The following is a 27,133-nucleotide window of genomic DNA, read 5'->3' as shown; positions in this document are numbered from 1 at the left end:
TTGGGTTCTCCTTTACTTTCCCCTCATTCTTTCTCACTTTACCAGTAAAACTGAGCGTACTTACGATGATCGGTGCACGGCTCAGACGTTCTGTCTCGGTGTTTCAGGATGGAAGCAGCATACCAGTGGTCTGCTGAATAAGGTGAAAATATTCCACAGAAAATAGCATTCAAGCCTGATACACAGCCGTGTGTCATTACCTGTTTCATAATTGTCCAAGACTAAAATGAATTTATCAATTGTTGTTCATAATGTGACTGTCAAGAAGAATTGGGAATGTTCCTACGTGCCCATGCCTTTGCTTTGACTTTACGTTTTGAGTTTTACCTCTACTTTTAATGGATCAAGTGACTCTGTATTCAGATCTTGCTTACTTTACCTATCACGTCTATATCTGCTTTTTTTCTTTCCCTTGGCAAATTGGTTTCATATATGTATACTGAGTTCTGCCTTAACAGCATTCACAATAATGGCTGACTTTTTTATGTCCGTAAGCAGTTTTTATTGCCCGGCTTGCAGAATGCCTGGCACTACGTTATGTTTCTTAAAACTGAGGATATTTTAATACTAGATTTCTGCCCTCAAGGAGTTTATACAGTGTGGAAGGATACACAGGCTGTAACAGAGCTCTGCAAAGCTCTCCCCATGTAACGTTCTCTCATTTGCTCAGGAGGCAGCCAGGACAGCTATGCTTTAGGTTATAGACGAGAGAACAGAGTAGGCTTGAGGCTGGGTGACTTGTCCAAAGTCACATGGCTATCAAGGTGGAGAAATGTAGATGAAGGTCTTTTGGGTCTCAAGTCATCGGTCTTTGATTTTCCTCTAGAAACTTAGTGCTTGGAGGGAATCTATTCTCATCTTTCTGTTTTTCTGTAATTTTCATAAATCTTACACAGTATTTACTTTATTGTTTACTTTCTGCTTTCAGTATTCTGAATTGATTATTATGTACTTAGTTTCCCATAATCTATATGTATTTTTTTTTTTTGCTTAAAATAGTGTGCTTTTCTTTTTTAATTTGTAAAAAACATGAATCTGATGTGCTTACTACGGGGATTAAAAACTTAATTTGAAATTGATTAGTTCCTGATGTCTGGATGCTCTTTACTTCTTTGCCATACTCCGTGTCAGCTACGGTGAGCAGAGAAAACAAGCCTTTCCATCAATTAGTGTTGGACTCTGGGGCAGTGCTGAATTTAAGCCAAGAAACAGGGCTTTAATGGATATCTCCAGCATTGACTTTCCTTCTGTAACTTGATGGAAGTAAGTTATCTTTTCATTGCTTGCTCATCTCTAGAAAGGGAGCAGTACTATCTTGCCCTAGTTAATCTGCAGGGAAGTTATCGAGGTTAATCACATGTGAAGTCATTTAAAATTTTTAATTGAGTATATATGAAATGGATCTCAAATTTGATATCTTTGTGGCCGGAATTGATGGCAGTTGTCCAAGTTTCAGATAATGATTCTTAGCACTGTGGTTTGATTTCGATAGAAGAATGTCAGTAAGCGTGTTTGAAAAGCTTAAAAAATGTGAAAATTTTCATGTTTTGTGATTTTTAAACCTCATTTTTCTCTACTGTCTTAGAGGGAGAACTGGAAGAAGAGTGGCTTAAGGAGGCTGGTTTGTCCAATCTCTTTGGCGAGTCTGCTGGAGATCCCCAAGAAAGCATGGTGTTTTTGTCAACATTGACCCGGACCCAGGCAGCCGCTGTTCAGAAACGGGTAGAGACAGTCTCCCAGACCTTGAGGAAAAAAAACAAACAGTACCAGATTCCTGACGTCAGAGACATATTTGCTCAACAGAGAGAGTCAAAAGAAAAAGTAGGTGTTCTTTTTTGATGTTAAAGCAAAGGAATAATTGCTTTGAACTGACTGGACCAATCCAGTTTAATTCAGATCATTAAAAACTTAATGAGCACTTGTAGGCCAGGCACTAAAGCTCTTTGCTCACAGGGATCAAGAAATCCTTCTAGAGGTTATACTACTGGGGCAGAAAATGAAACAAGTTAAAATTCAGTGTGATAATCCTTGTGTTAGTTGTGCTTGCGGTGTTAGGAGTGGCCCTAACCCCTCACACATGGGACTACCAATTGTTACTTACAGACAAGTAGGAGGTAAGGGATTCTTCCTTATTTATTAACTCCTGCAGGAATATTTGCTTTTCCTTAGACTCATTTGGGGATGAATTGAGTGCGTGTGTGGGGGTGGGGGTGGGGCAGGAGGGGGGTTGGTGAGGGAGCTAACTGCAGTATAATTAGAAAGCAGGAACCCTGAAACATGAAATAACTTCCCCTTTGTGTCTAGTGCTTAACACAGTGCCTAGCACCTAGAAGATTTGAGTAAATATTTGTCAAGATTAATTTATTATGGAAGCTGTTGAAATCAGGGAGAGACTGTGGGACTGATGGATGAAGAGATATCAGGGTAGGCATGGGGAAAGCGAGAGACTTCTGTGGCCTAGAACACTCCCTTGGTGGGCTCTTTGTTACTCATCCATGAGGACCTAAGGAGCTTGCACAAAATATAAATTAATATCACCTCTTCCTTTATCAGGAAAATCTTCTTAAAAAAAAAAAAAAGTCAGCTGAACTCAATGGTATTCGTAGGGTGAAAGTGGATTTATGGTCTGGATTATTCTCAGGTGTACTGAATAGTCCTGGCCTGGAAGACCAAGAGGGTTGTTGGAATGAGAACAAACAAAAGGAATCTTGAACAGTGACGATAGTAGTAATAATTACTGCCGCCACTGCTGAACACTTAACTGTGCTAACTACTTCTCTGGCCTTGCATTTAATCCTTACAGTTGTCCTGTGAGTGAGGTATTACCATTTCCATTCTATGGCTGAGGCTCATAGACTTTAAGTAACTTGCTCAATGTCCCATAGATAGTAAACCCAAATTCGTGTGACTTCGAAGTATGTGCGTTTCACCACTATGTATCCTTTTATATCTGGGTTTCCATATATGATTCTGATATTCAGTAATCTGAACATGACATTCTATTTATACTACAAGTGAAGGGTAACAAAAATCATATGATTCTAAAAAAAGAAAGGTATCTTGTATTTAAGGTATCTTTCTGTCACGCAGAGGTTTTGGGTTGTGTTTTTTTGTTTGTTTGTTTGTTTTTGTAGACATTCTATTCTTCCGAGAAATCCTTAATTGCTTCAGATTGCTACTCTATTTGCATGGGCAATTGTGTATCAAATCCAGTCTATTTGATAGGAGTTTTGGGGTCACTGGATTGCTCCAGGCCGGTCTCTTGCTGCTGCGAGGCAGTTAAACACTTGCTTACCACCCAGTGGTTATTTGGGACAGCCACTGGGGTTGAAGGACTGGACTAGGTTTCCAGATGTAGGAATATGAATAGTAAGGAAATACAGTATTATGATATTTCCTTCCCAATTAAAGAACCCTCCCTAAGGGAGTTAAGAGGAAGTAAAAAAGGGGGAGGGGGAGAGAACTGAGTCCAAGCAAAATATCTACTGTGGGATTTCTGCCAGTCTCCAAGAGGATGTTGCTACTCAATGCTAGAAGCAGCATTTTCCAGCAAATTCCTGGTAATATCTGAGCCACATGGTTTGATTCCAAGGTAATGGGTGGATTGTATCATCTGATGGCCCCATTAAACAGAGAAATCGCACTAGTAAATTAAAATCACGTTAACTTGCTTACACTGCATGCCTTTAATTGGAACGCTGCCACCCATTGGAAATATGTCCCCCATTCCTCAAGGAAACAGGGGCCAGTCATCTTCACTTGAAGGTCTTCTGTTCTCAAATAAGTACAAATTCAGCTCTTCCATTTTAAATGCTTCCTCATGAAGCCCTTGCTGACACTAGGAAATATAATACAGAAATGAATACCATCTGCACGGTTATCTTCACTTGCTAAGGAAAACAGTTCTGACCACATGCTCCAAAATATGTGTTCGTATGGAAGATTAGCATTGCTCACTGTGTTCGTGGGGCTGTGGAGGGCTGGCCTTCCGCAGGCTTGTGGGCGAGGAAAGGAGGATGGTATGTGCTCTGTCCTGAGGGGGGTTGAAGTAGTGTCGTGACCCTCATACCACTTCTGGGACTGAGTAGTCACTATTCACTGTCCTGAGTACCTCTACCTCTAAGAGGTGCACGGGTGGCCTCTATGTATCTGCCCTGGTGTTTTTCTAGACTCTTCTTAGACTGCAGGTGAAGGGGAGAGCCCTTCCAGGCCAACAGCATGAGGTGAAATGTAGGCTCTGTCGTGCTTTCAAACACCTTATTTGAATAGAGACGAAAATCCGATAGAGTGACTATTTAAAAAATAATTCTTTCAGACAGACCTCTGTGTATGATTGATCTAGAATCCCGTTCCTGAGTCCTGAATTCCTTCTGAAGACTTCCTTGGAAGGAGGAAGTATTGCCCAGCCACACTTAACTGATGAGGGGAGCCAGCCATGTTCTACTGCGCCTATAAACCCTTGGAGGACTGCAATTTTCAGTTGTCACTGCCCCAACCCCTTCGAAAAAGAGTTTCTTTGAATATCTGAGTTCATATTACCTGCTTGGTAATTTAGTTTTAATTTATCTCACATTTATTACTGGCTTTTTTTTGAATTTGAAGAATTTTGATTTTATTACCTACATGTCAACTTGTAATTTTGTTTTATTAACAGCGTTATCAAAATATAATTCACATGCCATCTAATTCACCCATTTAAAGTCTACAATTCAGCGATTTTTAGTATATTCACAGATTTATAACCATCACTTCAGTTTTAGCACATTTTCATTCTCCAAAGAAAGCCCATTAGCGGTCATTCCTGTATTCCCCTCCTCACCCCTAAGCAACCACTAATGTACTTTGTATCTCTCTATGACTTGCTTATTCTGGGCATTTCATAGATAAGGAATCCTATCTTGTGACTGGTTCCTTTTATTTAGTATGTTTTCAAGGTTCATCCACCTTGTAGCTTGTATCACTACTTAAGTTCTTTTTATTGCTGAATAATATTTCAGTGTGTGGATAGACCACATTTTGTTTACTGTAAACTTTTAAGTTTGTCTTCACCCCTCAACTAAGTAGTGGTGTGCTCGATGGCAAAGATACTTTTTAAAAAAAGATTTATTTATTAGAGTGTGGGGAGAAGGGCAGAGGGAGAGTGAGAATCCTTAAGCAGACCCCCCGCTGAGCGTGGAGCCTGATACCCTGATGTGGGGCTCAATGCCAGGACCCTGAGACAGGACCTGAGCCAAAATCAAGAGTCAGCCACTTAACTGACTAAGCCACTCAGGCACCCCAATGGCAAGGACACTCTTAATGTTTTTTCATTTTCCTTACAGGGCTTAGTATTGTGTCTTACAAGTTGGGGGCAATCTGATATTTGTTGGGTGATTGCTTGTCGATAATAAATACAGTACTTTTTTTCCTGTGGTTGTTACAATTCTGAGTGTGTTTCTTGTTAGTAATGGAATTATTTACAATACCATTTCTCTGGTTGTGAGTTGGGAGATGACTCAATGGCCCACTTTCTATCTTTAGGCTCCAGATGGCAAGGACTCACAGTCAGTCAGAACAAATGAAAACAAATATCAAGGAAAAGATGGTATGTTGGACCTGTTCTCTTGTATTTTCCTGTTTATTAGCATAACAAACAGATACAACCTTTTAAAACATTCACCTTCAATTCTAGTAAGCAAATTTTATTAAAATGCTAATATAAAGTGCCCAAGTAGATAATTACATAAGGCTGGGAATATAGTGGGCCTTTGATTTTTTTTTTTTTTTAATGTTTCTGTATCTCTGTTCTAACATCTCTATGCACAATTTTCCCAACTCTTTTACCATGGGCCAGGTACTTGTGAAGATGTTTACCTAATTTAATTTACTCAAGAACTCTACATAGTAGGTACTGTGTCGAACCCATTTTACAGATGAGACTATAGAAGTTTAGAGATGTGAAGTCCCTTTCCCAAGGCCATATAGCTAGTGAGTGGAGCCAAAGAATTTGGAGCTTCATTCTGAAATCATAAGTTCTTAATTCATAAATGGATTCCTTTTCAGAAAGTTTATAAAGACTTAAAAAATATTTTTTTTGTGCAATTCACTATAATTCTTCTCATACTTTTTCTCTTCTATGCCTGTTATTTCAGAAATGGATTAGAAATTCATGGCATGGGTGAAAATAAGTATTAAGACTTCATTAGCACTTAATCAAGAAAGAATTTATAGCTTTTCTCCTTATTTGCGAAAAAAAAAATATTCCAAATGAAACTTAAAAATTGAATCCGTACTGTGTTATTTAAAAACTGTAACAGTGGTGGTCTGTGGCTGCCAGATTGCAGCTCAGGGACTTGTCCTGTTGTTTTATGATCTTCAGACCCAGCACCTGGAGTGCTCACGCCAGTAATAGTGTTGTACTGGGTAGGGGAGGAGTCTCAGGCCGACTGTGGAGGACTGGGAAGTGTATCCCACCTTCTCATCACAATCGACTTAGTCCAAGATTACACGGGACGTCTTGGAGTCTTAAAACATCAGCATCTCTCTTGTTCCTTCCATACTTTTCTCAGAACTTCTCTCCTGCACCCTTGCCTTTAAAAATAAGTAAGTGTGTGCATGTGTGGGTATGGACACAGACATGTCTATATGTTTCTATCAATAAAAGCACTTGCTATTACATGGAGGTTTCTTTAGTTGTATGTATATTTTTATATCAGAATGAAATTACTGGGTGTTTCCCCAAGTCTGCAGACTGGCAAACGCTGGAGTGGCAAGCCAGCTAGAAGAGCCAGTGTTGGCCTGCTGGAGAGAGCTCGGTCATCAAGAGAGACAGATGAACCTTTTGTGCCAATGTCCGTATGCTTTGGGGAAGGGTGTCTGGCAATTGCTAAATAAATACTGAGGAAAACATTGTCCTTTCTTGATGCTTTCCTCCCTTGCCAGAGGTGATGATGTAGGCTATATAAACAGAAATTCTGGAAGACAAGTTCATTATATGAGTACTTTCTAGGCTGGCTTGCAGCTGCCGAGTAAAACATGACAAACTTGCCTGATTTACATCTGCTTTTGCTGGAAGGCTATGAGGCGGGCATAGAGCCTCCGGTCAGAATAATAAGAGAGAATGTGTAACACCATCCGAGTCACTGAGTTTTTACCACCGCACCTGTTGTAGGCAAGGCCATAGTCTTCTGATAGTCAGTGAATTCGCCAGTGCCATGTAAACACTGAAAGATTCAGGATGAAGGGCACAGAAAAACATGGTCTGGAGTTCAAAAGTGGAGCTCTTTCTGTTTGAAATCCGAAAGTGTGGGTGACCTCGTCTCTTTTAAATGTTTTCCTATACTTGGGTTTCTATATATGTCCAGTGAAAGATATTTATTCTAAATGAAAAAGTCACAGAAGTCTTAATGTTGCAAGGGTTGTCAGATTTCAAATTAATTAATCTATTATTCTTTTCTTCAAATTATAAAACTCTGTGTGAATGGCCCATTGTTTTTATACATACACTTACAAACATTAGTAATGCCCAAATAATTTTTAAAACTTTCATGTTAGTATGTATATTTACTTATTTTCTCTTGATTTCTTTGGAGGAGGAATAATTCTTTTTAAAAATAAAGGCACTTTGGAATATTTTGAACAGTTGAAATACTTTAAGGAGTTGTGTAAAGTATTTATAACGCAGGGCTATTGTTCATCTCAAAACCAAAGGAGAATAAAGAAATTATACTATTTACGCTTTAGGACTTTAAGAGTCAAAAGGTTTATGTCAGAATTCTCTGTTAACTTTTCTCTATGAGAGTAGATCATTGATTCATAGATATTTTTTTAGCCAATTCATCCATTTCTTGAATCACCCCTGAAACTGTTTTTCCTACTATGTTCCTTAGCTTGATCTACTATTTGAGCTCTTAAGCTGTTATACTCCAGGTTTGTTTGTTGTTTGTTTTTGCCACAGGTTGAAGGAAATCTGTATATTTTAAATATATTGTAACTTAATTGTAATTTCTCTACTCAGCTTTGTAATCAGTACAGGACATTTTTTTAGGGGTACAGGTCTGTGATTCATCAGTTTTATGTAGTACTGAGTGCTCATTACCATACATACCCTCCTCAATGTCCATCACCCAGTTACCCCATCCCTCCACCCCCCTCCCCTCCAGCAACCAACACAGGACCTTTTGTGTGGAGGAGTGGTGATAGGGGGGTGTTGAGGAAAAAAAAATAGTTTTAAAATTCTTGTCCATAAACACTCTGCTTCTGGAAAGGTAGCTTCTAATTTAAGAAAATGGCTAATCATTTTTTTTCCCCCTCTCAGAATGGTTTCCTAGGAAACCCAACATACATATTCACAGTAACACACATAACAGTGGAAACCAGTGGGGAAGGAAAACTAAAATTGTGCTTTGACATTTAAGTTAATACTTTATAAAAATTAATTGTAAAGCGGTCTAGTTATTCTAATTAAAAAAATTGTCACAGGCTCTTGGAATAGCTGCATAAATAATATATAAATGTGCCATAGATGGCAACAGATAATTACCGTCAAGGAGCTTCAAATTTATTCTTATTTTTGGAATTGGCATCGGTCAGTGTTTACTTACTATTTTAACTGGGAGATGCTACCCGGCCACCGATGTAGTTTGCAGGGCCCAGTGCAAACTGAAAATGTGTGACTTCTTGCTCAGACTCCAAGCAGAGTGTTCAACACAGGAGGGGGTCCTTCTGAACACAGAGGCCCGTGACCGCACAGGTCATGTGCCCAGAAGCCCGCCCTGCTTATCAGACAAAAGTAATGAGGCTAGATATGTTTATTCCTAATATGTTTATTCCTAATTTTCTTTTTTTTTTTTTAAGATTTTATTTATTTATTTGACAGAGATAGAGACAGCCAGTGAGAGAGGGAACACAAGCAGGGGGAGTGGGAGAGGAAGAAGCAGGCTCATACCAGAGGAGCCTGATGTGGGGCTCGATCTCATAACGCCGGGATCATGCCCTGAGCCGAAGGCAGACGCTTAACAACTATGCCACCCAGGCGCCCCACTTTATTCCTAATTTTCTATTGGGTGAAACAAAAACGTATTTTTTTAAATTTAAATGACTAGAAACATATTTTTCTGAAGGCTTAGCAGTGTTAATAACACATGTATATATATGGCATGCCTTTATTAAAATTTTAAATTAGCTTTACCCTCTGTCACCTTGTTGCATTAGTATAGAAGCATGTAAATGCACTATGTAAGTTTATTTTGTAATTCAGAGCTACTCACCATGAATTAAAAGTCTGCATTGAGGGAAAAAAAAAACAACCAGTCATCTTGTCATTGGTTCCAAGGTTTTTCTAATGTGAGTTGTTTTTAAACCAAAAACTTACCAAATTGTGTCAATTAGAACTGTTTTCTCCAAAGCTTTAAAGCTAGTGTTTTCAGCAAAGAGGCTTTCCAATGTTAATTCTTTCCTAGAAGATTAACACGAGACAAAAAAATGTTAAACTTACTATATACCCTTGAAATGTTGATGTAAATATCCAGAATTTATTTGACTAGCTTTATAGTAGTGAGAACCTTAATAGTCTTTGATGTAAGTGGTTACAGAACCTATTGGTTCCTGTACCAGGTACTTCCAGACCTGACTCCCACTGTGGCAAGTTTTTGGCACTCACTCTTATTTCGGAATTCTTCCTCTGATAGGTAGATAACATTCCAGAAAGGAAATGCAGGGTGTGGAAGAGGTCTAGTCCAGTAATCTATTGCACTGTGAGAAAATGAAATGGTGTATCACTAGTTCCGAGAGAGTAAAACTAACCTCTTTCAACTCCCCTCCCCCCACTTTTTTTTTTTTGCTTTTCTTTTGCTTTTAATCTCCCATTGTAAAATAAAACAACAATTAAGTCTACTACATTTTTGTGAAGCTTCTCATTCAGAGTTTGAGATCATCTATCAATGTTGGACTTCGACCCAGTCTAAGAATTGTGACCCCACAGAAGGATTCCACACTTGAACTATGGATTCTAGTCTCCACCTTCCCACCTATACCCTTCATCCACCATTGGTAGAATTCTTGGAGTAAACTTTTTGCCTTTAAAATAGCCATTAATTATTGACTATAGTAAATAGTTTTTTCCCCCAAAGGTTTTTATGTAGTTGATGTAAAGAAGTGAAAAAGTAAAAAAAGAAATAAAGAAAATATATTAACTGAACCTTGTGGTTTTTCCCCAGACCAGGCATCTAGCCTAGTTGTTGGTGAAAAAGAGCTGATTCCACTGGTTCCTGAGGAGGCCCCTGCTTCTGAAACAGATATCAACCTGGTGGTATCGTTTGCAGAGCAAGCCGCCAATCAGAAAGAGAGCTCCAAGGAGAAGGCCCAGAAGAGCAAAGACGGTGATGCTGTATGTAGTACACTATTCAGATTTTACTAAAATAGAAGAGTATATTTTTCATCAGCTTTTTATTTTGGAAATTTCAGATCCATAGAGAAGCTGGAAGAAGAGTATAGCAAACACCCCTACAGGATTCATGTAGACCCATTTAACAGTTAACATTTTATAACCGTTGCTTTTCCTCTTTCTACATCTGTCTGTTTATATGTTGTGCTGTCAGCTATGCACTCGCTTTTTTTTTTTTTAAAGATTGATTTATTTCTTAGAGTGTGGGGAAGGGGGCAAAGGGAGAGGGAGAGAGAGAATCTCAAACAGACTCCCTGCTGAGCACAGAGCCAGCCCGCGGGGCTCCATCTCCCAACCCCGAGATCGTGACCTACGCTGAAACCAAAAGTTGAATGCTCAACCAACTGAGCCACCCAGGCACTCCTCACTTTTTTTTTTTTTTAAGTAAGCCCTATGCCCAACATGGGATTTGAACTCACGACCCTGCGATCAAGACTCCCATGGGCTACCCACTGAGCCAGCGTGGTGCCCCCTTCCCAACTTTTTTTTTTTTTTTTAGCTTAACAAAGACATACAAACACAGCTATAATACTTAAGAAATTGAACACTAAAGCAATAATTATATTTAACATATGGTCACATTAAAATGTTCCCGATTATCACAATATTGTCATTTATAGCTTCCACCTTTTCCACCCCTCTGGAATTCTGGGGTCCGGTGTTGCATTTGATGTCATATCTTTTCGCTTTCCTTGAATTTAGATCATGTCCCTTGCTTTTTCTTTAATATTTTTGAAGAGTTGAAATCGCATCTGACTTTGTTCCTCATGACTGGATTCCATGGCCAAACTCCCACATAGATGAGGTCGATGCCTCTGATTACATCATCAGAAGAGGGGCATGGCGTCACATGGTCCCTTTACTGGTGATGGAAGTTTGACCCTTTGGTTAAGGAGATGTTCACCAGGTCTCCCTGTTACGAAGATACCTTTTCCTACATGCAGTTAATAGTAATTTGTGATTCCGGGTGAATATCCTATATGTCAGTAACAACCATTGCCCACCAGTATCACTGTACACTTGTGATCCTTGCCTGAAACAATAATTAAACTAGTGTTTGAGAAATGGTGATTTTCTCATTTTTTAAATTCTATTATGATTGGTTGGCAATTTTCTGTAAAACTTGCTTGCCTTCCCTTTTCTCTTTTTGTTTTTGACTATCACTATGGATGGAGGGCTTCCTTTTTTCAGTGTTTTATAAATCATTATTATTTGTCTTTCAAATTTGCCTAAATTTGACCCATGGGAGCTCTTCAGTCTGGTTCCTGTGTCATTTTAACATGCCCTCGTTCTTTTACTTCTTTGCTTTCTCGTATGAAATGGTTCAGGCGCACTTTGTACTTTTCTCTCTGACTTAAAAGAATCCATTTCTTTAAGGAGCCCTGGTTTCTCTTAGTAGCAAATAGTATTTAGAAACCAAGCTCCATGTACTGAGTGTTCTTGTTACTACTGAATGTGTCTTACGTATTTAAAAAAAATCACGTATTTATTTATTTTGAAGAAATTCACACCCTGTAAAAGCTAATAAGAATTGTGTCATGAACTTTCCAGTACTTTGCCATTCAACCCAACATTCATTAACCCATGGCTAGTTCCCATACCCCTGACCAGTGCTCCATTCTGTGTTATTTTTGTTGTTGTTGTTTTTTGTGTTTTGTTTGTTTGTTTTTAAGATTTTATTTATTTATTTGACAGGGAGACAGCCAGCGAGAGAGGGAACACAGGCAGGGGGAGTGGGAGAGGAAGAAGCAGGCTCCCAGCAGGCAGCCTGATGTGGGGCTCGATCCCAGGACTTTGGGATCACGCCCTGAGCCCAAGGCAGACGCTTAATGACTGAGCCACCCAGGCGCCCCATTCTGTGTTATTTTGAAACACAGCTCTGAATTATATATTTTTATCTATAAATATTTCAGGATGTAGTTCTAAAAGAGGGGTTTTGAAAACATCCCCAGACTCCCCTTACTGTACCTAAAAAATGTTAACAATTCTTAATTTCCAATAACTAGTCAGTGTTGGAATTTCATTTTGTATCACAAATTTCATTTTTTTTTCAGGTTTGTTTGAATCTGGATCCAAATAAGGTTGATGCATTGCAATTGGTCCATATGTCTTTTGAGACTTTTACTCTCTCCCTCCCTTCCTCTCTCTTCATCAGTTATTCTCTCTCTTTGTCCCTCAAAATTTATTTCTTGAAGAAACCTGGTTATTAAGTTGTAGAGAATTTCCCCTTCTCATTCCTCATGTTCTTCGTTTCTTATAGATTGCTTGACTACGGTTTTATCAGATTCAGTGTTTTTTTTTTAAATCAATATTACTTCATGTGTGATCATGTATCAAGAGACACAGAACAGCTGATTGTCTTTCTCTTTTTGTGAAATTAGCAGCTGCTCCTAATTAATGCTCGATTCATTTGTTTATTGTTGACAAGATGATGTTTTCGTTTCTTCTTTTATTCATTTATTAACTTGAATACTTCTTTTAAGAAAAAGTTTCTCAAAATAGTTTTTATTTTCCAGTGTTCATTGTTTTGGTTCCTTAGTGTCTTTCACTACTGATCAATTAGTGTTGTATTTTAATTTTCTTATAAAAATAGAATTTAGCTCATAGATGTAGAAGTATCTGATGTGACCCTAGACACAATTTCCCGTTATATATGTGGTTATCTGCTATAGTTTCTGTTCTAGATCTATAATTACGTTTTTGCAAGAAACCATGGTTCCATTTAGCAGAAGTGTACTTCTGTAACTATCATCAGGACACTCGGACTGTCCCTTTCTGTGGGCTGGTCATCCCTTAAAGCCTTTTCAGAGGCAGAGGCCAGAAGTACACCTGTATCTTCTTCCTTTCATGCCGAGAATAGTCATTCTCAGGATACCCCGGGTGATATAATTAGAACACGTATCATTACTTGTTTGTTGTATCCTCAGTTAATGCCCAGCATTCTCAGACTAACATTACTACCACTGCTATCAACAATACGATTGCTAGAAAAACAGTTTAAACTTGTTTTTCTTTTCATCAGTTGTGGCCTTAAAATATATCCCCAAAGGACTGTAATAATAAAATTACTGTGCTTTAGACTGTTATTGTCCGTATGGTTAAGCTACCAACTGAATACCTGGTTGGGTTAATGGTTTCATTTTATTTTCAATTTTTAGGGATTGCTTTTTTGAAATTTAATTTTGTTTGTAAGCATGTAAAATATTTACATGGTCCAGAAGTCAGATTGAAAACCAAGATGTATTAAAAATCTGGCTTCTATCTTTGAGCTATCCTTCTGTTCTCTCCCTCCCCTCACAGGTTAATTTACCTTTTGGGTAAACTCCTTTTCATTTTAACTTTATGGTTTGTCCTTCCATTCTTAGATAAATGGTAGCCAACTCTACACACTTTTCTCAACCTAGAATTTTTTTTTTTTTTGACTTAGTATGTTCTGGAGATCACTCCATAGTTATATACAGAAATAATTCTCATTCTTTTTTATAGATACATCGTACTCCATTGTGAAGCTGCATCGTAATTCATTCAACCATTTCTCTAATGGGGCACATCTAAGTTGTTTCCGGGTTTTACCATATATTTTTAAGAATCTGTTTTTTTACCTAATGAAATGACCTACACTCCCAGACTCTCAAGATGGTGATAGTCTATATGTCAACAGATGGAAGGGGTTTTAAGTGAAGGACAGTAGAATCTAATTAAAAAAAAAAAAATGAAGACGTTGACTTTTAAGTTGTTAATTCAAAAGTGGAATAAAATATAAGTTCATATCTATTTCAGAGACTTCAGACTTCCTCTCTTATTTCATTCTCTACTTAACATCTGTGCTCACCTCCCTTCTTGACTTTATTCATGTTGCGCCCCAAGCTTGAAATGACCTTCCCATTTCTACCTCTGTTGTTCCCTGTTTACCAAGGAAGTCTTACCCCATTCTTTGGGGGTCTAGTTTAGTATCTAACTGTATTATTAAGTCTTCCCGGGTTGTGAAGTTACATTAGATACAATATGTAAAACAATACTAGAAGCTATTAAGATGGCATGCTTTTGATAATTATTGTCAGTATATTCTTGTATTTATTTATGCATATATGCGTCTGTTCAGCTATACAACCATTTATCCGTATGTGTTCTGGAAGGCATGGGTGTGTAAGCTTTTCACGAGTCCTCAGCATGGTTGATGGAATGAATATTTATATTCATCACTCTGAGGCAGGGGTCTAAGCAGATAAACCTTAAATTCCATTTCTCCTCTATGCTTCCCTGCTTCTGTAAATAAGCGGTAAGCTTTATGTAATACATCGTTCTCTGTTGACTTCATTTTTTTATTCATGTCCTTCTTCTTACAGCATTGGGTAATTCTTTATGATCTCTCACAACAGATTCAAATTTCTCCTCTTAAATGTGGAGATCAGGTTTCATAACCTTTAACGGGCTTCAGTTTGAAAATGTAGCTACTACTTATTGTGTTTTGTGTACCCACTTATCTCAGAAAATATGCTCTGTAATTATTTATCAGATGATCTCTGTGAAGTAGATATTTCGATTCCTATTTCTCATGGAAGGAAACAGGTTAGATTATATGTGACATGCTAAGGCTTGGCTTCCGTGACTCAACTTTTGGCGCTGGAGTTCTTCCTGGAAGACCATGTTGACTCCATTTAATGCCCTGAAGGTATAAATGCATTTAATTTAGGTGTGAGTTTAAGTGGCTCTGTATTGGTGCTGCTGACAACTTGTTCAGGATAGCTTGAGATATTATATACATAAGATTTTGGCTTGTTGGGTCCACCGTATACAATAGAAATTTAGTATTACTCCTTCATCCTACTTTGGAGACAAAACATTAAGGGTTTATGCAGAAATTTTTAAGATCATCATTTTAAAATTATAACTGGCAAAGCCTATTATCCTAGATGCATGCCTATATTTAGTTCTTAAGTCTTTATTTAGTGCCTTTTGGGTTCTTATTGAATTATGTTTAATTCAAGTAAATTCTTGTTCTATAATGACTTTGGTTATCTGGTAACACAGTTCTGTGGATACTAAAGGCTGAAAACTAGGCATGGAGGCCCATGTTGGCAGTTTGCTAGAGAAAAGAATACCTCTGGAGGAAGCCGAAGGACAGTGGAAGAGGTGTTGTTTCAGGATTGATTGAGGATACTGAAAATCTATAGCAGACACACACTGGTACACAATACAAAAACTGGTGTTTAGGGTTATTGTCCTGAATTGTCAAGAAAAGGTTAAATTATTGCTCTTTGCTCTCCCTTAAAAAAAATGCAAGAAATATAAAAAAACTAAATTCAAAAGTTCATTTGTCTAGAAAAGTATTCATCCTCTGGAAATGACAATGAATGAAATACTGTAATATACAGAATCACATTTTACATGTGGAAAAATCTTAGCTAAGAAATACATTTCCTAGCAGACCAGAAAAAAAAAAAGTCATCTGTGGAAATTGACCAGGTGAGGATAGATTCTCTTACTTTCCAAGTTGAGGCTAGAAGTGACTTTATTAAAGTCAAGTCCATCAGAGTCCATCATTACTGAAGTGCCTAAGGGGCCCTTTGTATTGTGAGGCCTGCAAAAGAGGGGTGCGGTTTGAGAGAGCTACCTGATTAATTTACAGTAACATGTGGGAACCGATAACCTTATAATTTTTGAAAAGTTTTATTTCACTTCATTCTTAAAGCACATTTTTCAAAAGGCAAAGAGCCTTTCTTTTGCTGAAATTGCATTGCCTTCTCTTAGCCAACGAACTGAACCATCCAGTCTATTAACTAAACAAAAATGACAGGAAACTTCATAAATATTTAAAGCTGCAGCTATGAATTAAACATTGGGATAAAGAGCTAACTCCTTTCATTAAAGCACAATGTTAAATAAATAAATAAATACAGCTCACAACATAGATTGCTAGGTAAATCAAATGTTTGAACTAATAATATTTCAGGTTTCTCTAAACATTTACCTTGGCTAATGCTTTAAATAATTATATTACATATGTTTGGCTTATGAGATCAATAGCAACTGATTGTAATGAAACATTTAGAACTAAAAAAAAAAAAAAAAGTTGGTAAATAGGATTGGTTCAGCCCTTGGGAAAACAATGCAATGAACAGAACTCTGGGGCCAGGCCTGGAAGAAAATGTGAAAAGTTATGTGTGACTTTGAACGTGAGGCTCGGTGCGAATCACAGGACAGTGGAGAAGCATCCAGCCAGTGGCTCCGTACCTCACTGAGCTTGATTCTGTGCTTCTCTTCCTGTAGGATGTGTGTCTTCATTCACTGAATAGCCTGGGACAGAACCCCTGCAGTGTGCCAGGCCTGTGGTCCAGTAGGGATAGGGAAGTGATTAAGACAATGGCTCTTCTCCTTGAGGGGCTCACAGTCCTCTATCAGTACTGATCAACCCAGATTCCTCCCTGCGTGCTGTGGTGGACAGAGAAAATGGAGCAGAACAGAATGGTTATTGCTGAATTTAGGATCTAGAAGGTCTGAATTTGAATCCTTATTTTGTCACTGGCTGTGTGGCCATATTTAGTCTCTCAGTAAGCCTCAATTCCCCACTGAGAATGTGCTGTAGTAATTCTTATCTATGGGGACTTTGGCAGGATAGGATAAAAGACCATTTATCAAATAAGAGTATTAGCCTTATCATTAATCCTTGCCTTACAGTAATAGAAGAAGAAAAGCATGAAATCTTGAAATTTTTGAAAAAGCTCTGTGAAAGAAAGGTAGTGATAACACTTTCTGAGTGGGTTCTGTCATTATTCCCATTTTACAGATGGAGTGATGTATTTTGCCAAAGAGGTGATGTAATTTGCCAAAGGTCGCATAGCTAGTAAATGATGGAGACAGGATGGACCACCTGCGGTCCGGCTGCACGTTTTCGAACCCCGTGCATGCACTGCCCATTAACACTTACGCTGGAAATTCATTTAGACTGCATGTTTAATGATGTCTATTGCTGTTTATTTCATGTTCTCATTGGGAAAAAATGTATTGCGAAAAGTTAAGAAAGACCTGTTTTCTCCTATCGTGGACTCTCTTTGAAATCATAGCAGATTCTATAGAAGAGGTTTCTGTAAAGAACAATGTAAAGAGGTTCTCTTTTAGAGTTGAGTTTGTTGGAAAGGATTTAGCTGCTCAGTTACCAAAAGTTGTAGGTTTTAGAAAATGCTCTAAAACAATGATATTTAAACAGTTTGGTCTCAAAACCAATTAAGGCTCTTAAAAAGCATGGAGGACTTCAAAAAGCTTTTGTTTCACCAGTCAGGAAGGATGTTGGTATTGAGGACAGTATCTACCACGGCTTCCAGCACTTTGACGAAACCCCAGATATGCAGCTTTCTGGCCAAGAATCCGTGATTTCCTAGTGTTGGGGCCTCTGTTGTCTCCCTGGACTTCCAGCTCTGTGGAAGTATGTTGTAGCTTAAGAAAGAAGGTATACTCAGAGTTCTACAGAAATCAGGGTTTCGTGAAAGATTTTGAGGAGATGAACAAGACTGCTATATGTGATTTTGGAATGTGAAGAATTTCATTGGATTGAGTTCCATGGAAGTTTGTCACTGGCCTGTGTTCTTGAACTATGAAACCTGAATATGTAGACTAAAGAATCATTACTCGTGATAAGTAAACAACAAAGACTGGGAGTAGAGGTTTTGTTTATGTCAGTTATACCTATGGATATTTACCATATTCGAAATTAAAAATTGAGAAATTTAAAAATGATTAATCCACTTTAAGTACAGTATTACAGTTAGCATAAATAACATTTTTTAATGAAAAATAGTCCTATTTTTAAAACAAATTATTAAGAAGCGTGCCATGGTTTTATACTTCAGCAACGCCAGTGTCTCACTTTCGGAGAAGTCAGTTGGAGTCTCACACCTACGTCTGTATTCAGTCTGTTGCAAAAGCACCTATCTTATACCTTTGGAAAACTCCAGTGTACAATCATGAGTGGATGGGAATGAAAAAGGCAAATAATATCTTAGGATTAATTATTAATAGTTTTGACCTCATAGGCTCCTTGAAAAAGGGTGTTAGGTCACCTTGTCTTGGTTCCCTGGACTTGACTTTGAGAACTGCTGCTTTAAGACATGTTTTTTGCACTAGATTTTAGACCAGAAGTGTTAATCTTATGGTGAAAAAATGAGCAAAGCAAAGGGAATAAAAGGGAACCAGTTGAACATCCTTGGCCATTAAATGAGGAAGTCAAGGGTAAACCCCAAAGATAGAAACTTTATAACCTTTTTTAATCAAACCAGTAGAGCACGATCACAGTTTTAGTAATCAGTAAATACCGTGGGACTATAATTTGTATTCAGTGTATTAGAGAAATTCGTGTTTTTACTTTGTGGTTTGTTTTCTTATATTTAACATATTTAAAATTAAAAGTGGCTGAATAGGTAGTGGATAATATTTGAGAAAGGCAGAAAACAACTAAATACCACTTACCTGCCTGTGATAGTAGTCTCTCTAAGTCTCTCTATTCAGCAGCAAAAATAATAATAATAGCAACCATAATACAGGTGCTGGGGGAGTGCCCCTCCTTCTCTTGTCCTCCCCCCTCCCTTTCTGACATTTTACGGAAAGAGTAGTCTATCAATTGCCAGATTATTAGTAGCTGGTCAGTAGCTAGATGACTGGTAGGCATTCTGGCTTTTAAAGTCCATGCTGTTACTATCCCTTCCACTCTCCCTGTCGCCCCAATGCTATATAGACCTTCTGTACCTACCTTATTTGGGGTTTTACGACAACATTATAATATTTGTTACATTGTAAATATTCAATATTTCACATCATATTCTACATATAATATTCATGACAGCGTAGGTAAAGGGTACCTTGTATGTTCTAAGTACTCACTCATGGCTACGATTCCTCTTTCTCTTCCTCTTCTTCCTCTTCATGGTATCTCTTGACTCCTAATCTTCCTTTGTTGTTGAGGGTCAGTAACGAGAGCTCTTTGACTCCTTCAGTTTTACTGTCTCTGTTGTGCTCTTAGCCACTGGGATTAGTACCCCTGGTCCTTAGTCTGGTCACCTTGTCTGTTGGACTTCACATACTGACTACCCCCCAGCTTTGAGGACCATCATCAGGACAAGATGGCTCTTCTTTCTGACTGGAGCAATTTTTCCGTGGCTTTCATGGTCACTACTCTGAGTACAGCCTCTGTCTATAGTTACAGTATTGTCGTCTTTCACTAAAAATGGGGTTAGACCCTATAAACCCTTACTCTATTAATGGTACTTATTTTAGAATTTCAGATTGCCAAAAGACAAAACAGGCACCACCAGGATTGGTGACCTAGCACCACAGGACATGAAGAAAGTCTGCAATTTAGCCTTCATTGAGCTCACTGCCCTCTGTGATATTTGGGGCATTGAATTGAAGCAACAAAAAGCTGTGAAAATCAAAACAAAAGGTAATTTTGGAATGAAAAACAGTTCGATTTACTTCAAAAGAAGCAAAGATGAACTTGGCTTCTTAGCGGTTGTCCGGGAGGGGGAAACACCTACAAAATAAACCACCACTTGAATACATCTAAAATTCAGATTCTAAAACATTGCCTTCAAAAATTTTGTAACTTGGTAAGCAGGCACTATTCTCCTAGACTGTAGAAAATAAAGAGATAATCAGATATTTAATTACCTTGGAAGGAAATTCTGAATTAAAGAATTTTTTTTTTTTTTGAATTGAGGAATCTTAAATGCACTCTCCTTTGAAAACTATGTGTAAAAGATACATTTGGTGCATAAACTTCTTTATTTCCAAAATCAGATCTTGAAAAATGACTTTAAGGTAGTTGATCCTGGTCAATTACTTTTGCATATTTATTTGATGGGAAATACATACGGTAGTTAGTAGCCCGTCCCTTTGCTCATTTACATTCTACCTGAAACTATTTCACAAAAACATTCTTCACTCCATTAAGAAAAATAATGCCATTGTGGCGCCTAATACCACTAAATTGTACTCATTGTGTATATATGTAGTTTTTCTTTTGTAAGTAACTTGCTTTACCCATTACATAAACAGACTTTATATTTTATAACATGATAGAGAACAGACATCTCCTCAGTTTTTATCCAAGATTTTATTGGTCTAGAAATCCAGATAATTGTCTATTAATTTAACAAAGTTTAACTGTTTAGAAATCTGACCTCTTACTTAACTTTTAAGTTCTCTCCTAAAGAGATACCAAGAATGAGGATTATTGAGTTGCTATGGTAACATTAATAAAGACACATATTTACCTGATTTAAGTTTTAGAGGCAATTTCTCTGTAGGACTGAAGTATACCTTCCCTCAAGGTCCTCCCTTCCATGCTGGGCCTCAGAAGACCTCATTCTGTGCTCAGCTCCTCTGAGTATTATAGCTTAAGGCTTGGGATGGTGAATTTCTGAGTTAAATGGTGCTTCTGATTTTCTGCAAGGCCACTATGGATAATGAAAGACTTTAGATGTTTTTTCAGAAGCTTGTCACAAAGCCTTTTCCAAATATAAAATAGAAATATAATTTAAATAGCTGTGACTCAGTGCTCAGGACTTCTAAAATGGCTTAGAAAGGCTTTTTTATGTTTTAGAATTGCTTCCTAGCAGAGAGAGAACTATTAAGCCATTCTCATTAAGAGTATAACTACTAAAAGAGTAGATTTCCTTCCATTTCTTAAATATTTTTGTAGCTCATCTAATATATTCATCTTATAAACTAGACTCTTGACATTTTTGAAGATTACATTTTTTTTCATAATTCTTAAGCTACAAATTATTAGGATACTGGTATTCTCTTGAACGGCATCTCTCTCTAGTGCCAGTTTTCAGTGTCCTCATTCCACAATATAATTCCCCCTTTCCTTGTTCACAGATGATTTATATCTCCCCTGATGCTGTGTGTTACACTTCTGTACTGTTCATTCAGTGTTGGGGGGGAGGTGGGAGGTGCTAAGCAGAAGCTATGCTCGCACCCAAACTGAAGGCATATGATTTTTAATTTAGAAAAATTATAAATTATTACCTTCCAGTTCTTCTGGAGTTATTCCCAATTATATGAAACTACAAGTCTCAATCCAAGATTACCAAGTGTCTATATTTTCTAAAGAAAAACATTTGTAGAACAAGATCATGATGTTGACTGATGTCTCAAAAAGCAAACATTTATGTTTTGCTGTATTGTAGAATGTTAAATGTCAGTTAAGCATGGAAGAGATGAGTTATAGTTACTTTAGCCAAAACTTTTAATTGGATTACCTTTAGTAAATTATTTGCATATTTCACATACTCCCATGGCACTATTTCTCTTATAGGACAGTATAAGTTTTCTATTTATTTTGGTGATCATTTGCAATCGTTTGCTTAGCTAGGTTGCTAGGTTGCTCTATAAGACAGGGTCAAGATTTTCCTATGGAATGTATGGACCTAATGGCTAGACAGTGTCATTCACTTAGTCGGTGCTCAATAAAGAGTTGCTTGTTTGAATGACAATATCAGAAATCTGATGCCTTAATATTTTTGCATTAATATTTTATAGATGGATGGAAGTTAAGAAATTTTATTTTTTGTTGCAGATTCTGGCCTTTTTTGTATTCCATTGACAGTGTTGTTAGAACAAGATCAGAGGAAAGTACCAGGAACTCGAATACCCTTGATATTTCAAAAAGTAAGTAGACCTAAGTGGGTCAGCATAGAGAGAACATACTTGAACTAATAGAAGTTTTTTTCTTTTTTGGCATTCATAATATTATAATATAGTTTTCCAATTGATGTGCTCTTTTATTTTGTACTTTGATTTTCTATTCAGGAAGCAAATTTGTTTCAAGGGCTCATAATTTTTATTTCATGGTGATGTTTTCTGTGTTATTACTATAACTGTGATTACCTGGCATCATTTTCCTGTCTTATATTAGCTAGCTTTGTATAATTGAGATTTCAATTCTATAATACACAGGAGTGGGAACTGCTTATAAATTTCTAGGGAATTGAATCCTCATGAATATTTCATGCCTGTGTGTATTTTCCAAGCTTTCCTATTTACCGTGAGGATGTCCAATTTAATTTACCAATGCCTACTTCCAAAGTAGGCAAAGAAACCATAAAGTAGAATTAGAAAGTGATTGCTAAACTATCAAGTCACTGGTGTCATCAACACTCAATTATTCATAAGGGGATTATCTACAGCAATATAAAAATGTCGGTCTAATTTCTGAGCCATCCTTGTTCAGAAACACAGATTACACGTGATAAAAGCCAGGAATGCGTAGTGAGGAAGGTACATCAGGTCAGTTACGGACTACCCAAGCTGTGGATTTTTTGCAGCAGCCCCAGCACATCACAATTTCTGAAAGTTCTAGGGATGGCAAGGATGGCAATGGGAACTTTCACAGTTGACTGGCTCAACAAACTCATTCGGTACTAAAGCTCAGTCTACTTGGCACTGATTCTTCTGCTGTTCCAAATGATCATTAGCTGTCTCATCTGCTCACCTCTGATTCCATTATTTCTCATGCTCACCATCACATCCAAACATGTATCTCATTGTTTCTCCTGATGGACTTTGTTCTGCTGAGTTAGTTCTACTCACCAGCCTCTGCCAGCCACTGCCGATAGAACTTGTATCTGTATGGATACTTGTCAACAGTGCCTGTGATGAGCGGGAGGTGCTGACAAATGGGGGTCATATATTCATATTAATTTAAGTAAAAGGTGCACGTTACCACCACAGATGACGGTGCAAGGCAAGGATCTCAGCAGCATCCTTTCCAAATAGATATGGGTTCTCCAAAGAAACAGAATCAGTAAGGGGTGTGTGTGTGCATGTGTGTGCGTGCGCGCTCATGGCAGCGTGTTTGTAGAGAGATTTATTCTAAAGAATTGGCTTATGCAATTGTGGGGGCTGCAACAGAGCAGTCCAGAGGCTGGAAATTTGGGCAAGAGTTGATGTTGCAGTGTTGAGTCCAAAATCTGTAGGTTGGAAACTCCTATAGGCTTTCCGGGTTGCAGTCTTGAGGCAGAATTGATGCTGCTTTGGGAAACCTCAGTCTTTGCTGTTGAGGCGCCAACCCACTGGATGAAGCCTACCCACAGTATGTAATTTGCTTTACTCAAAAAGTACTGATTGATTGATTTTAATTTTATTCGTTTGCCAGAGAGAGCGCGCGCACAAGTGGGGGGGGTGGCAGGCAGAGGGAGAAGCAGACTCCCTGCCAAGCCAAGCAGGGAACCCATTGCTGGACTCGATCCCAGGAACCTGGGATTATGACCTGAGCTGAAGGCAGACGCTTAACCAACTGAGCCAACCAGGCATCCCAAAATGTATTGATTTAAATGTTAATTGCATCTAAAAAAAAAAAAACCAACCAAACAAAACAAAAACAAAACAACAACAACAACAAAAACCTTCACAGCAACATCTAAGCTGGTGTTTGGCCAAAAAAACCAATGGTGTGTCGCGTTCGACTGTACCAGATTCACCATCACATCAGTGAAAAGCAAGTTTTGATCTCCACAAATATTCAGTGATGTCTCCTGATCAGGCAGGCTGAGGGTTGCATGCAATCCTGTGTCATTTTCTCTTGAAATTGTTTTATTTATGTAGTTATTTTACCTTTCTGGTCTCTTCAATATTCTGAAGACTTGGGCTTCCAACCAGTTTGAAGTTGTTAGATAATAGCCTTAAAGACTTTTTCGTTCACACAAAAAATAGAGGAGAGTATGAAGAGTTTACTATTAGATAACACTCATCTATTTACATCCCCTCTGAATTATAAGCAAAAAAAATCACAGTGATCTAGCATTGAAAAATATTTTTTCTATCAACTGTCACCTCAATTAGGTATTTCCTCAATTTTGTACAAAGGAAAGAATTGGGAATCACTGATTTACCAAAGGCTTATTACCTGTTTTTAGAGGGTTATACTTACTCATTTATTAAGAATGATATCCAAAAAAGGGCTTTAGCATAGCTTATCTAATTTCTGTGAATTGTATCTGTTGTTTTCTTGTTTGTTTTGTTTTTGCTCATAGGCACATCGTTTAAACTATATTCTTAGAAAGAGGGAAATAATTTTTATCTATAGAAAAATTCTGACAAATTAGTAAATTCTATTCTCACTGTCAGACTAATCAGCCAAATTAAAGATACTTTGTGTCAAAAACTTCTGACTTCATTTTCAATTCATAAATTCATGTAAATATGTGGTCTCTCTTAGGAAATGCTATGAACATTACTGACAAATTATGCAATGTCTCTTGTAAGATAAATGACTAAAAAGGAGCGTGATTAAAATATATAGAACAATATAGTTATTTTCCATTTTTAAGTCTTGAAAATAAAGGGAGAGCTATAAAGCATTTATATTTTAGTAATACAATATAATGTGACTAAAAATGTTATTTTAAAAGTGAGAAATATGAAAAACCACATGGCATTGTTTCAGGCATTATATATACATATCTCTATTAAATGCTAGCATTCCACATTAGTAATAAATATAAAAATTCAGATCCTACTCTCAGTCAGTTGTTTAGAAATCATCCATTTTTCCTGTGTATTTGATGAAAATGAAAGGCATGTAGTCTTGCTAAAAACTAATTTGCTCCAGCAGCTAGCATAGAATTATATTTTTTTGCTAATAGAACGTTTTAAACATTTAATAAGATGAAATAAAAATGAAAATTGCTCCAACATTGAATAAATTTTACAAGGTATTATTTGATAAGTTTGGTTTTAAATCCTTTATTGAGTAATGCCCATCTAATCTAAAATAATTCTTGTAAGGTTTTTTGCCGTGGGTTTGTTATCTAGTGTAACTTGAAAAATGTGGTCTTGGCAAACATTCCAGTTGAATTTTTAAAAATCATGCACTGCTTTGACTGGACAAAGATGGCTCTTTCCTTAGCTAATAATAAATCCTTAAGAGAATTTTGAGACTACACTTTGCTTTATTCTTACCTGACTCCCTGAAGATCGGTGCATTCTTTGGCTATAATCCGGGGATAGGAGAGATGAGGTCATTAAAGAAAAATTGCCTATCTTCCAGTGTCTACACACTACAGTATATCTGATTTCCGAACATCTAGACAAAGGTCAAAAGACCTCATTTTATGATACCTTGCTCGGCTCCTAATAGACACTTTTATAAGCAAGGGAGAAACGGTAAGCTTTCTGTAGTTTATAGAGCCTTGGTAAATCATTAAAGGAGGTTTCCCTGAAAAAAACAAAATAAAATTTTACATCCTTTGGTACTCTGGAAGATTTTATGCCTTAGGGTGTGCAGAGAGATTATAGTAAGTTTGGGGATGAGTGAAGAGTAGGTCTGTCTTTTGTAAAGTAGAAGGCTGTGGTGAATGCGGGTAGGTAGTAAGTAGGAAAACCTATGAGATGCTAGTAATTGCGTTATATTTAACCTGAGGACAAGGAAATTGATTTCCTAAAAATAGCAGAGTACCCCCTGTAAAGCCTTTGTGCACTGCCCAGGGAATACATATTTCAATTGGAAGATCACTCTGCCAAGAAACTAACCACTTTTTTTATCATCTTCCTAGCTTCCGACAGTATGTCATTGTATTTTCTCCATTTGCCTCGTTCTTGTGCGTTTCTGCATTATTAAAAAAAAAAATCTTTGTTATTTTAATGGGGTTCTGGAGATAGATCTGTGTATATTCTTTGGGTATAAGGTGTGATTTAGAAGCCCTATACAAGAACTGTTTTTTATCTTGGTTTGCCACTAAAAGCTGAAAAGCTTAAAAATGAATATTTGCGAACAGGTTTTTTTTCCCTTCATACCATAAACAAGTCTCTCAAACTAAAAATGAGATGTAAATGTGCAAATACTGGAATTTCATAAGATTTATTTGATTGCAGAATGTATGTTTCTGGAAAAGCAGAAGACACGATGGTCTTAGTTGCTTTTACACAGTGAACATCTCCAGTCCCTGTTTGTTTGGAGTACTGCAGCTGTTGTGTGAAGTGATTCCACTGCTGTAACAAAGGAGAGTAAAACCCAACTTTTTCTAAATGGGAAGTCAAGTCATGAGACTTCCTGCTTGAAAGGATAGTGCTAGGGCAGGAGCATTCAAAACGCTGTGAAAGCCAGTTTACACATCATTGTAATCAGTTTGCATTTATTTATATGTGAAGCAGATGTTAAATTTGGAATGGTACCTTTTACAAATACCCAAGTCAGACTGTTCTTCTGTTTACACACAGCTGATTTCTCGAATTGAAGAGGGAGGTTTGGAAACGGAAGGCCTTTTAAGAATACCTGGAGCTGCTATTAGAATCAAGGTAATCTCTGGGTTCGAATCCTGTTAACACTGTATTGTTTAATTACGCTTTTGCATTTTAAAAGCTAACTTGTCCTCCCCACCGCTTCTTCCCATTGTTAGTAAAGTAGATACAATATAATGATAAAACCTCTGAACATAGTGTATATTCAGTTTTTCTAGAGTCTCTGCTGATTTTTCTAAGTTTTGATTCTTCTTCAAAATCACCGTATTAGCTGTAGCTGTAGCATTAAGATAGAGAAGCAAATGATTTTAATCTCTTTGCTGTGCAAACGTAAAATAGGAACGAAAGTAAACCAGCAAAAGCCAAGAGTTGTTCCATCCTTGTGATGGAAAGAGAACACGATGAGTCAAAACATTAGTAGGAGACTGGTGATAGATTGAGTCAGCATGGGTAATAGCAATTGAATTAAAAAAA

At 37.4% G+C, this 27,133-nt stretch overlaps 1 protein-coding gene across 3 annotated transcripts in view; it reads left to right on the top strand.

The window, feature by feature from the left end:
• ARHGAP18 (Rho GTPase activating protein 18) overlaps window positions 1-27,133 on the top strand; it is a 189,293-nt gene that overhangs the window by 133,049 nt on the left and 29,111 nt on the right. For all 3 annotated transcript variants that reach the window (XM_087865480.1, XM_045805575.2, XM_045805576.2), the window contains 6 exons: window positions 1,586-1,821; window positions 5,521-5,584; window positions 10,197-10,366; window positions 19,691-19,856; window positions 21,999-22,090; window positions 26,639-26,716. In XM_087865480.1, coding sequence (XP_087721606.1) covers window positions 1,586-1,821; window positions 5,521-5,584; window positions 10,197-10,366; window positions 19,691-19,856; window positions 21,999-22,090; window positions 26,639-26,716 — 806 coding nt within the window. The remainder of the gene's footprint in view (window positions 1-1,585; window positions 1,822-5,520; window positions 5,585-10,196; window positions 10,367-19,690; window positions 19,857-21,998; window positions 22,091-26,638; window positions 26,717-27,133) is intronic.

This window comes from Ursus americanus, chromosome 11, assembly GCF_024610735.1.
Source record: "Ursus americanus isolate L20-20 chromosome 11, mUrsAme1.1.p, whole genome shotgun sequence".
Taxonomy (NCBI): domain Eukaryota; kingdom Metazoa; phylum Chordata; class Mammalia; order Carnivora; family Ursidae; genus Ursus; species Ursus americanus.
Note: the sequence above shows the minus strand (reverse complement) of the source record. Positions and strands in the feature narration are given on the sequence as shown.